The following is a 12,611-nucleotide window of genomic DNA, read 5'->3' on the forward strand; positions in this document are numbered from 1 at the left end:
CCCAGGTGGGAGAAAAATAACAATACCTTTTTTTTTTTTTTTAAAGCCGGCAGCATTATTCTCAGGGATGTCTGGAATAACTATTTCGTCTTTATAGCACTGCTGCTCTTAATTAAATACTTCACCTTCCTCTTATTATTCCCCAGTGAGTAAAAGGCTACTGGGGAATATGTTAATGACTTGCTCAGTAATGTGTGGAGCCCTCACAGTTCGGTGATAATAGCTCTTCCCAGAAGTAAACCACAGCTCTGGAATTTTGCTATCAAGAGGGTAGGGTCTTCCACTGACTTTGTTTACCCTTAACCATTTCCTCCTTTGATGCTTTTTGATTTTAGTGGAATCCTGCCAGCCGAAGCTGAACTTATGTACATCAACGAAGTGGAACGTTTGGATGGATTTGGACAAGAAATCTTCCCTGTGAAGGTAGCATACCCTCTCTTTTCCTTGGCTTGGCCTTCTCAGAATGGCGCAGACACTTGGAAAACCAGTGTTGATAGCAGCAGGCCAGTACGACTTGGCTTTCTTACTGCCATGTGGCATGAGTTGGCAAGTCTCGTTTACTTGAGTAAAGCAAAGCTTTTTCCATAACTAAGAGATGTTGAAGTTTTCCATGGCCTTCAGCAGAAGACTGTCTCATTTATAAGACAACCGTGTGAGTGAGTACCAAACACCAGCCCGTCCAGCGCCGTGAAGGTATCCAGGCACACATCCAGCCTTACAAGGGACGAGTAGCCGAGGTCACGTGTGCCTTAATGAAGACCTCATGCTCATTCTCTCTTCTCTTCTTCGAGCCGACACAGAGATTTTTTGTGAGGTAGAATGAGACATTTCCTGTACGCAATTCTGCTTTATTTCTCCTGCTCTGTTGGGCCTCTGTTGTGGGTTTACAGCTCCGTTGGTGTTTTCTGGAAACTATGTCTAGGAAATGGTTACAGCACATCCCGTCCTTTGCAACAAATCCACCTCGTGAAGTGGGTGTGGCTGGGGGGGTCGAGGGGGGTCACAGTGCATGGGCATTCACAGAGCTGAGCCTGTAACCCGACTTCATTTTCCTTTCTCTGCTGACCAACTTGGAAAAGTCGGAGTTTTATCAGAAACCTTAAAGCCAGTGGCACATTTCAGCAGTTTGGGAGACGCCTGCAATTTCAGCACAAACATTTCACTCCAAACTGGCTCGGCTGGCTGCTTTATAAGTGTTCTGCTCCCCCTCTTTTGCACATTTGCAATTTGCCTTAATGAGAACTGTCCATGTGTATCAAGTAGAATCGAGCAGGGTGGCCGCAGCTTGCGAAAAGGGCTAAATGGCTCTTTTTTAGATTTGTTTAATTTTCTTTTGCTTCTCTAATGGCTGCCCTTCGTCGGGGTATAATCCATTTTCCTTGCAATAATGCCTTATGAAGCCATCTGCATCCCACTTACATTTCAGCAGCCCATATATAGTCATGATATTTTGGGTTATTGAAAAAAATCAGAGTAAACTTTTATCCATTTCTAGAGAACTGACTTCTCAATCCCTGGAAGTGGAGGGTTTTGTTGTGGTGGTCATTGCTTGTTTTGGTTTTAGTATTTCTGAATTGTGGGAAATAGGGGCAGTGGAGATAGTGTTGAAATCCACTGGTTTTGGTCCTGATGCACTTTCTAGTCTGCTCTTTCGTGGGAAAGTCCAAGGGGGATGCTACACCTTACCCTCAGTAGGCAGACATGCACTGCTAACTCACTGCCAGTGGGTGCAAATTACCTGGATTTCTTTTTTCTTTCCCTCTACCTATCTATTTAGGACTAAGGGGACCACCTACAGACCATATGATTGCTGGCAGGCCCAGGAGGACAGGTGGTCAGCAGTACCCGTGGGGGAGTGATGTGGTCAGCTCTGAGATAGTGAAAAAGTAGACGGGGAAGTATGCAGGTCCAGGCTGGGAGTGGTGATGGAGTCCCTTTGCGTTAGTACAGGTCCTTATTGACCAAGTAAAGAAAAAAAAGCATGGTATGGATATGTCCTAAGGGAAACATTTACATTTAGTGGGGGCTTTTCTGTGAGTGGTTCCTCAAGATTTTGCAAGACTGGTGGAGGACCAGTCTGTTTTCTGACAGGTCTGCTATCCTCTTCCACAAACACAGGTGTGGCCATGCCTCAGTCGCTCCTGTATTGTCAGAGCACAGGGCCATGGGGAGAGTGCTTGTGGGATGAGTCACACAGAGTCTGGAGCCTTGATTCTTGGCGAAGCTGAAACTTTGAGCCCTTAAGTTTTGACCAGTGCAGGGCCTCAGGCATCCATTCTGGGTTTTTCCCATTGCCCCGCCCTGATGAACTGCTTTTCCTGTGTCGCCTATCAGACTTGGGCACCGATCTAGTGGCAAAGTGCCCAGGGAAGTCTTTCCACAGAATTTTCCTTCCTCTTCCCATCTCCCTATCATCTTTACCCACATGTATTTTTCTCTTGTATAACTTACCTTTTAATGTCTCATAATTACCAAGGCACCTGTTTTCCCTTCCCACTTTTTTATCTCCTAACACCCTTTCTGCTTTGGCCACCAGCAGTTGCCTCACATTTTCTCTATTCCCTGTAGGAAGACTCCTATTCCACTGTAAGCTTTGGTAGGTGGGTTGAGAAGAGGCCACCAGCAGTTGCCTCACATTTTCTCTATTCCCTGTAGGAAGACTCCTATTCCACTGTAAGCTTTGGTAGGTGGGTTGAGAAGAGGTCACTGAGAAACGACACTGTCCGCGTCTTAAACGGGCTTAGTAGCAGTTCTTCTTTTCCGTCCTGGGCCTAGTTATGCAGGCTTTCCTCTTACTCCACAAAGAAGACATCCCCTCAGTGCAAGCAGGGGGCTGAATGACAGTTTACTCCCTGGAGGTGGAGCCTTGTTCCCACTCTGCTCTCAAGAACACTGGCAGCCAGGTATGCTCTTCCCGGCAGGCGGTTGGAAGCACCTGGCTGGACCAAGAAACCAGACTGAAGATTAGACATCTGGTTTCCTCAACACAGGGCGGAGCTGATTGCCCGCCAGTGAAGTCTGCAGTCTACATGCCCCTCCCATGTCACAAAGCTCTCAGTCAGCATTTAGTATCACACCCTGGAACATGAATAGGTAGCCAAGCATCACCCTGCATGATACCCTAATGGGAACCACAGAGGCCAAGAGAATGACAACAGAGCAGCCTGGAAGACAGAGACCCTGCAGGGTGAAGAACCACCTGCCCAAAATATACCATCCTCTGAGTCCCAGAGATTAAATGTGTATATCCTCCGTAAAGGAATTGATTCCTTTTAAAAAGGAACATATTCTCAGAAATTAAAAACATGATATCAGAAATGGAAAACATAATAGATAGGTGAGAAGATAAAATTAAGAAAATCTCACCAAAAAAATGAAGTAATGGAACATGGGAGGCAGGAGATAAAATAAGAGGGCCAGACCAGGATGTTTAACATCCTGGGAATAATGGGAGTTGTAAAAGGAGTGAACAGAGGAAACAGAAGGTATAGTAAATTTGAGAAAATATCCCAGGACTGATGAGGTTCTAAATCAAAAAGCCAAGGTATGGTAGATACACATACTGTGTTTCCCCAAAAATAAGACCTAACCGGAAAATAAGCCCTAGCATGATTTTTCAGGATGCTTGTAATATAAAATAAGGCCTACCGTATTTCCCCGAAAATAAGACTGGGTCTTTTATTAATTTTTACTCCAAAAGATGCATTAGGGCTTATTTTATATTACGAGCATGCTGAAGAATCATGTAGTGCTTGTTTTCCGGTTAGGTCTTATTTTCGGGGAAACACGGTAGACACACACTGGAGCTTTAAGTCATGGAAGCTGGTGCCTCTGATGGAGAGGAGATTGTTGGACCTGGACTGCTGTTGGCTTCTCTGCATATATAATAGCACTTAATATAATATGCATGTATAATCAAACTATGTGCATGTACAGTTTTGATTTAAATAATGAAAACTATGGTTAAAAAAAGTAATAGTTGTTCATGAAAGAGAAAATCTGCACTACTGACAAATCCGAGAACATCCTAACATTCTTTTCAGCAGGAAATGTGTTGCAACACATTGAGCAAAAGGAAAAAGTATATACGCACATAGTCCATGAGGATGTTCGGTGGGGTGCGTCCCCTCAGGATCTAGTTGCCTTATTGCCCTGATGCTAACTGTGATTCATTCCATTTATAGGCGAGAAACAGGGCGTAGTCCCCAGGGCGAGGCTGCCGCCCAAGCGCTGGGCACTGCCAGACTCCCGGCGGTCTTTCATCACAACTCTCTTTTATTGATCTTGTGCAGGACAATCATGGAAACAGTGTGCACCTGGGCATTTTCTTTATGGGGATTTTCGTGAGAAACAGAATTGGAAGACAAGCAGTCATACACAGGTAATCTGATTTGCCCTTTTTTCCTTTTTCCCCTTCTAGGGACTCTAGAAAAACCCACTGATTATGTGAAAGTTATACAAATGAGCTAAGAGTCAGACTGCCAGGCAGAATCGAGCTTTTCTCAGCTCCTTTCAGATCAGCCTCTATGGGATTTAAGTGGTTCTGGTGAAATTCATCTCCTGGAGGCCTGTTTGGGGGTGGGGTGTAGGGGAAGATTTATTCCCTCCTGACTCCAGGAAATGCATTGTTGAACCCCACTGAGCCAGGAGAATGGGAACTAAATTTTATGAGTCTGGTTGGAAACAGGTTCTCCAGTCCTTTCCTGCTGATTACCTGTGCTGCAGCGATATCCATGACCAGTCATTAAAATCAAACAGGCTTCTTCCCGTTGACCTGCACCCTCTGCCTAACGACAGGTGTGAGAAGAATGCAAGCTAGTTTTTATATTCACAAAAGGGAATTAGTTTGGAAGGTGTGTTTCGAAAAAGCCATTGGTTTGTTGCACATTTTAAAACTGGTATTTTTTATTGACACTTTCACCCTCTTTTCCGTTTAACATGAGTTGAACCAGTATAGGGGGTGTGGCAAAGTGTCCCCTCCATTAAATGTCAGTGAGCTTGCTTTGTACTGCTGCCCATGATTCCATGTGTCTACGACCTAAAAAATTACATGCTTGCTTTTATTTACAAGGGAATATGGCCAGTTGTTTATTGGAAGAACAGCTTTCTGCGTGTGCGTCTGACAGGCAGAGCTACGCACCTAGGGCAGATGGTCAAAGACACATCTTAGAGGGGAAGCACAGTCTACATTCTGGAAGCAAATCGCTGTCAGCCATGTCCTCTGTGATCAGCAGTTGCTGCAGGTCATTTTGAGAAAATTTTCCCCAGCAAAAGCTTCCTAATTGGCTTTTTTCTTCCCTAGGTCCCTACCCTGCCATTATTTTTGTCCATTTATTTGCTCTTGCTCTTTGAATAGAGACATTATTGAAGTGGGAGTGGGGAGAGAGAGAGGGCCCCAGAATAAAATTTGACTTTGAGACATAGTCAGTCAACTCCAGTATGCCTACAACAAATGATAAATTGAGTAAAATATAGATACATGTGCAGAGTTGTAACTATAAAATTTTATGCCCATTTAAAGCTCTCCAGAATTTTTGTCCCTCCCCGTTCTCCGTAAATAAATTAATGCTTCATTTTTTTTTTTTTTTTTTACTTGAGCCTGAAGAAGCAGGCAGGTCTTACATTATAGTTGTCAGGGTTAAATAGACGAAAACAACAATTTCAAAGTTTGCTGATCGTAAGCCACTCGCAGTTTCCTTAGGAACTTTTCAGTCCTCATCCTCTAGCACTTAACCTTGAAAGCCCTGCAAGGTGGGAATTTACTTCTATAAGGTCGTGTTAATTGTGCCACTAGAGGAAGTCCTGTGGTCGAGTGAGGAGTGGATTCAGAGTTTTGGCAGTTGATTTGAAGGAATGGAGCCAGAGGAAACCAAATATGTCTTATCTCTAGAGACCGTCACTGAGGAGCATGTAGCTAGAGTCCATGTAGATGTAATCTGATGGAACTGGACGTCGGCAGACAGCTGTGCTGAGCACCTGTAGCGATCATGGCCCCAGCAGATGAACGTAAACACAGTTGGTACTGGTGTCATGGAAAGGTGACTGGAGGAAAATCTGGTATAGAAGTCGTCCATTCCCAATGATCAGAGTGAATGTGGCTGAGACATGTCCTCATTTGTGCCTAAATTGCCCCATCTCCAGAGTAGGAACAAAATAGCTGCCTTGTGTGCCTTCGGGAGTTGATAAAAGCACCGTGCTCCGTACAGATGGGAGGCAGTGTTATCACTTTTCATTCTTTCAGCAAACATTCATTGCATGCTCTGTGCCAGGCCCCTGGCTCAGTGCTTGGAATACAGAGCTGACGAAAGCCGAATCTCCACCCGAGGCATGAGGCCTATGGTGTAGTTAAGGATCTAGTCACAGAAATAAACACTTATAATGTAACGTGGTAACTGATAAAGGACGACACACGGTTGTGGATGGTTGAGGATGAGGGAGGGTTTCCTGGAAAAGGGGTCCCCTGGGCTGAGTCTCAAAGGAATCCTCCAGACAAAGGTAGAAGTGTAATGAGTACAGGCATGGTGGAGTGAAGTCAGTGGGCGGGAATTATAGGTTGGGGCACGAGTGAAGGGTAGGTTGTGGTAAGAGATGGTTAGAAATTGGCTGCAAGTAGAATAGGAAGCAGGAGCTTCCCTTCCCTTGTCTGGTCGTTATTTCTGTGTATCTCATGTTAGATAAGATAGGTCTCCCTGAGGAAAGAGAAGGAGTGTGTGTGTGTGTGTGTGTGTGTGTGTGTGTGTGTGTATTTTCACAAAAATGTAGGCACATTAATACTTACCCCCTAGGCACTTTTTTTCCTAGGTGGCATAATTAATAATGTGCATTACAACACAGAATCTACGTGGATTCTTCAGCCTAGATTTTGGGAAACACGTGACTTAAATAATGTGCTCCTCCATGATTAAAAGCCAGGATCATGGGAAATACTTTGTCCGTTTGGAATTGTGAAAAACAAGGTAGCAGAAAGCCATTGCAAATTTTCCTTATAACTAACCAGAAAGGAAACAATACTTTATGAACAACAGTATCTGGACATAGTTCACGTAGGATATTTAGCTATTTCAATAGATGCATGTTGCATTTTCTGTACTTTTCTGCCTTGAGAGAAGGAACGTGGAGCTTTTAAAAACATAGTTAATCATAATTTGTAAAATTAGACTCAGCAGTAGCAGACGACCCTCCTGTGCAGGTTTAGAACTGCATGGACGGGCTTGGGGCAGACACCGCTGCCTTTCTTTTGACCAGGTGGAACGACATCGGGAACATCACTCATACCAAGTCGACTATTCTAGTGGAGCTCGTGAACAAGGAGGAGACGGCGCTCTTTCACACGGTAAGCGAGGTGGACAGAGGCAGGGCCCAGCAGGCAGCTCGCTCTTTGACTTCTCAACTCCTAAGATCCTTTCCTTGCTCACCGTTATCTTGAGAGACTAAACATTCTGTTGAACTGATACCTTTCCAGTACTTGCCCAGGGCTGTTGTCACTCGTTTCGGGATAGTGGTGGTGATTTCATGTTCAAAACGCCAGCTTTCCGAGCTGAGCTTTGACTCTCAGATTTAGAGATTTCCTCCACCCGCCTTGTTTGTGCTCCTCGATCGTGGTGTCTGGCGGGCCTCGAACCCCGCACTCTAGTTACAGCCCTCGTCAAGTAACCCCTGATTATGTTGCTGACTGCCCTGGGTTTTCTTTCCCATCGTAGCCCAAGCCTCATCTGAAGTCAGCTGAGTGATTGCCCTTCTGTTGAGGGCCTCCCAAGAGCCAAGGCTGTTCACGCATCTCATTGCCTCTCGTTTACTGACGCTTGGTGTTCATTCCATGCTCTGCCTCGAATCTTTTATTTATTCTTCATACGCTGGGTTTGGAATTCTGTGAGGACCAGCCAGTTCATCAGTGTAACCCCAGCGCCTTGGGCATCAGGATTCTTTAGCAGACAGTCTTGTCTGTCCCTCTTTGGTGAACTTCATAGGCATGGCCGCCGCTGCATTTCAGCATGATGGTTTGTGGCCCAGGGTGTTATTTTGTGCTTGACATGCAGGGAGGAAGGGATGTGTCCCTGTTGAGAGGAATCTTAGCGCAATGCATAGACAATCAAACAACTACTTACTGTTTTCTCTGTCTCTTCATTCCCAAGGATGATATTGAAAACGCCAAGTATATTTCTCGGTTGTTTGCTACACGGCACAAGTTTTATAAGCAAAACAAAATCTGCACTGAGTAAGTACACATATAGTCCTCCCTCTCCCCGGATGGCTTGGTCAGACTGAATTCGTGTGTTTCAGGGATGTCATAGATTGCTTTTTGCATTCACTCTTTCCCCTCATTCCTTCTGGAAGCTAAAGGAGTAAGCGAAAGTCGGGCAGGTGAAAGCACTTTAATGATGAAGAACATGTGGTGTAGGACTGTGTATGCCTAGAAACAAAATAATTCGCAAATTGACTGTGAGTGCTTGACTGCCTGGATGGGTTGGCTCACATTAGTGCCTTTCCAACCTCTGCTATGAGTTTGGAGGAGCTGAGCCGTTGCCCAATTTGCCAGGGCGCCCCTTCGTGTCAGATGTAGAGGCTGTTCAGAAGTGTGTAACACAGTGACGAGCCAACTTGAAAGAGAAGAAGCTCCTGTCATCCGCAGCCCCGTTTCGCTTACACAGTTGGGTAACCCTGCGTGTGCTTCTGGGTCATGTCATCTGCCTGTAAATGAGAGGCCAGGGTAATTAGAGGAAAACTTGGAAGACACTAATAGATGTCACAAATCCGTGCGTGTGTTTTAAATTTAATTTGGAAATAAAGATGATAAAGGGATTCTGATGAGGGAACTTCCATGTGACCTGACCTTCGGTACGGCGTGCTGGGCCTCATGCTATCATTGCCTTTACCTGGGTTGCCTTCAAAAGGTGTCCCTTAGCAGAGCACATCAGCGGTTGGGGCGCCCAAAGTGTTTAATTTTGTTTCAAAGAACTTCGGGGATGTAAATGCAAGAGGAGAACTGCTTTTCCACTCCCCCAGTGGACACATCCAAGAGTGTCGCAGTATTGTCCTAAAGCCGTTCCTGCTGAAGAGTGCGTTTTAGAACTGCATCATCAGGTTCTGCCAGACTTTTTTCTCTTCGTGATGGAGGCTCTTTCAAACCAGTCACTGCAATCGGTCACTGTCAGAGTCTGAAAGTATATTTGATAATAACAGATCTGCCGGCAAAGTTTGCAAATGTAAGTTCGAAGAGCACCGATCAGGGAGTGGCCCCTTAAGTAGCCAGATCTAGGGTAGGGACGCAATGCAGGTGCACACGCCATCAGGTGCACACGCCAGTCTTTTGAACAGATCCCCTTTAGGTCACTTCGTTGCAGTTCTCCTTTGATTTGTGAGGGTATCTTTGACATGAACAAGAATTCTGTAGTGAACTTCTGTAGGGTGAATTAAAGAAAACTATTTTGAGAAGTGTAAAATTCTGGTTTGACCATATCTCAACAAGTGGCATTATTATAAAATTTACTGATTATTTGTATTTCTTTTGTGGTCTTCTCTTCGAATATTTAGCAGGCATCATGTGTTAGTCTAAAACTAAGGAAATTATATATTTTTTTTCTACTTTTGTAATAACCATTCCTTTTTTCTTCCTAACCAGACACGAGAGGTTCCTAACCTCTTATCTGGTAAAAACTGCGAATATCTTAAAAGTACACACACACACACACACACACACACACACACACACACACACACACCATACCCCACCACGTACAGTAAATTCTGTATACAGTTTCAGAGTCTCAGCACAGGCTACATTAAGACCTGGGAGATACCTCTGGAGTTTTATGAAACTAGTATCATCTTAATAGAATCCGTCTCCAGAGGTCTCCACTCTGACTTCTAAAAGATTGCCATTGATGTTTGTTTTTTTTCCCTAACAGAGTCACTACTTGTCACCTGCGGATACAGTTTCAGGGAGTGGTTCCCGTATTTTTTGGCTTGGGGAGAAAAAAATTGGGGGAGGGGAGAGGAAAAGATGTTTAACAATAGGTCTAATAATATTGCATTTGGCCAGTTAAAAAAAAAAATCCAATATAACTATATTGGCTCCATCATTTCATTAAAAAAAATCTTACCACCAAAAAGGTAGCAAAGACTAAATATCAGAATAAGGAGAACACTTTAAATTGAAGATAAATTGCACATTTTCTAATTTTAAGGCCAACAAAATTTGAATTGATCCACTTTTCTACCTAACATTTAGCTTGATGGAAAACCCTATATGTTCTTTTTTAAAAAAAATTATTTCAGTGAGGATGGGGGAAAATTTAATCTGGAATTTGTACTTGTTTCTCAAAGGCACCTTTGATTTCAGGTCTCAAGAATTTGATAATACTCAGTTCCCACTCATTTTTATCTCTATATTAAAAAAAAAATTCATGTTGATTCTGTCTGGAAAGGATGTGATCTGATGAATATTTGCAATATGTATTTTGTTCATTAAAAGTACCTTCATACCTCAAAAATATTTAATTTATTTTGGATTTTCATTTCATTGGCAGCATCTTAAAAATATGTTTTGTTCTTTTTTTAATTATGAAAGTTCTTACACTTATACCAAGGTAAAAAAAGAAAACAATTTTTTAAAATCAAAGTGTAATGGTGAAATGTGTCAGTCTTGCTTCTTTCCCTCATCTTTCTTTAGAAATAAGCTTTATCCTTCTAATATTGCTTTGTAAAACTTATTAAAATATTTTTTATGTCCCAAACATTTTGAAAATAAAAGAGGAAATCAGAATTGTTCTGAACTTCACCACGCAGAAATAATGTCTTGTTTTGTTATAAGTTTTACCCATCCTGTCTATTTCCTCCTCTTCCTCTCTTATCTATCTATCTGGTCTTCTTGTATCTGGTAAATAATAATAACCACCCTCATTTTTTCAACTTTTCATGTAGACAATCAAATTCTCCACCCCCCATCAGACGCCAGCCCACTTGGAGCCGATCCTCTCTGGTATGTATGAAATACTCAGTAACCAAGTCGTCTGACTATTGGGGATGGAGTGTCCTTTTGTTGCTCATTTGAAGGGAGAGGTGACTAGGGTATTATGACCAGATAAGATGTGGTGAGAACACAGAGGGGCATCAGTCTGCCAAGCAGGTGTGATGCACATCCATCTTTTTCCCACTTGTGCCCATGCATGTCCATCACTTCTCTAAGTATGACTCAAGGTTCACCCCCCCCCACCCCCCACCCCCTGGAGTAAGTCTTATTCCAGGCTGATGAGACCATGTTCCTTCATCTTGCAACCTGCTGTTTCTATCGACTTGTTTGCATCTGTTGTTTTATCACTGTTTCTGGTTGTTGCATGTAGATGTGTCTTCATTTATAAGCCCCACACATTCTTTTGTGTTCACTGCCATAGATAGAGCTTAAAAAATTAGTCAGAAATGCTTTTTAAATGAACAGAAAATGAATGAGCCTGGTGGATGGTCTCAGGTAGAGTATTCGGTAGGGAAGATTAATTGCACATTTTCTCATTTTAAGGCCAACAAAATATGAATTGATCCACTTTCTACTTAACATCAGCTTTTGGTTTGTTTTTTTAACTGTTCCTTTCATCACGTGCATAAGGAAACACAGCTCTAATTTTAATACATGTGTTTGTCTTAGGCTGTGTTCTATTTTGAGAATGACTTAAGGGTAATATAATGGAAAGGTGTGGAAGACTTGGTTTCCTTTAAAGTTTTCTACTTGTTTTAATTCATAATTCTTTTAGATTATGACTTTTTTACACATAATCAAAATAATGTAACCTTTTAGTTTTTCATGGTGAACGGTTCCTTCGAGTTGAGAGAAGAATAAAATTGAATTTGTCTTCATACACAATATATGTAGGCTATAGAAGTATTGTATATCTTTAACTTGTCTTTCAAAAGGAAAGTTTTGAGGAATTTTTTTTTCCTGGAAAATGCATAGACATGAACTAGAATCCTAGAGTTGGGCCATTAATATCATCACATAATTCCTGAGAACCCACATGAGGATTATTAATCTTAACACTATCTACAGTATCTCACAAGTGGCCCTGGCCTTACAGACCTGGGGGGTCACTTTGCACTTTTTCTCTGGTGCACCAATGGATTCGTTGGTGGCACTGGTTTCTTTGTTAATTACTTCTTTGTTAATTTCATTTTCCTTTTCCCTTCTTTAGAGTCCACGTGTCTTTTTAAATCAGTGAGATAATTTTTCATTTATGTCTGTGATGCGCTATGGTAGGCAAAGTGCTTTAAGGCTGTCTTGTGATCTGATCTCATCCTAATTATCTAGAGAAGATACAGAGACATTCCTATTTTATGTAGATGAAGAAAGTCTACAGGAAGCCAGATTCATGGCTTCTCCCTACCCTTTGCCCTTTAGGATTACACCATTTCACCAAGGGTTCCTTGGGATGAGTAAGAGGAAAACCAGATAACATTGTCTCCTTTTGGCTTCCTTGCTGATAACCACTACTGATCGCTGTTTTTCTCTTGTCCATCTGCTGCCTGTATTATGGCATCGAATTGGTTTCTGTATTAGCAGGTCTGGAAAGAAATAGAATAGCATATTGGAATATATAGGAGATGGAATAAATAATATAATATAA

At 42.6% G+C, this 12,611-nt stretch overlaps 1 protein-coding gene across 3 annotated transcripts in view; it reads left to right on the plus strand.

Moving 5' to 3' along the window:
* The window catches only part of PTPN14 (protein tyrosine phosphatase non-receptor type 14), a 151,201-nt gene that overhangs the window by 111,717 nt on the left and 26,873 nt on the right, over positions 1–12,611 (plus strand). For all 3 annotated transcript variants that reach the window (XM_033094104.1, XM_033094102.1, XM_033094103.1), the window contains exons 7-11: positions 336–423; positions 4,293–4,381; positions 7,246–7,333; positions 8,133–8,215; positions 10,921–10,978. In XM_033094104.1, the coding sequence (XP_032949995.1) occupies positions 336–423; positions 4,293–4,381; positions 7,246–7,333; positions 8,133–8,215; positions 10,921–10,978 (406 nt within the window). The remainder of the gene's footprint in view (positions 1–335; positions 424–4,292; positions 4,382–7,245; positions 7,334–8,132; positions 8,216–10,920; positions 10,979–12,611) is intronic.

Source organism: Rhinolophus ferrumequinum, chromosome 22 (genome assembly GCF_004115265.2).
Source record: "Rhinolophus ferrumequinum isolate MPI-CBG mRhiFer1 chromosome 22, mRhiFer1_v1.p, whole genome shotgun sequence".
Lineage (NCBI taxonomy): Eukaryota > Metazoa > Chordata > Mammalia > Chiroptera > Rhinolophidae > Rhinolophus > Rhinolophus ferrumequinum.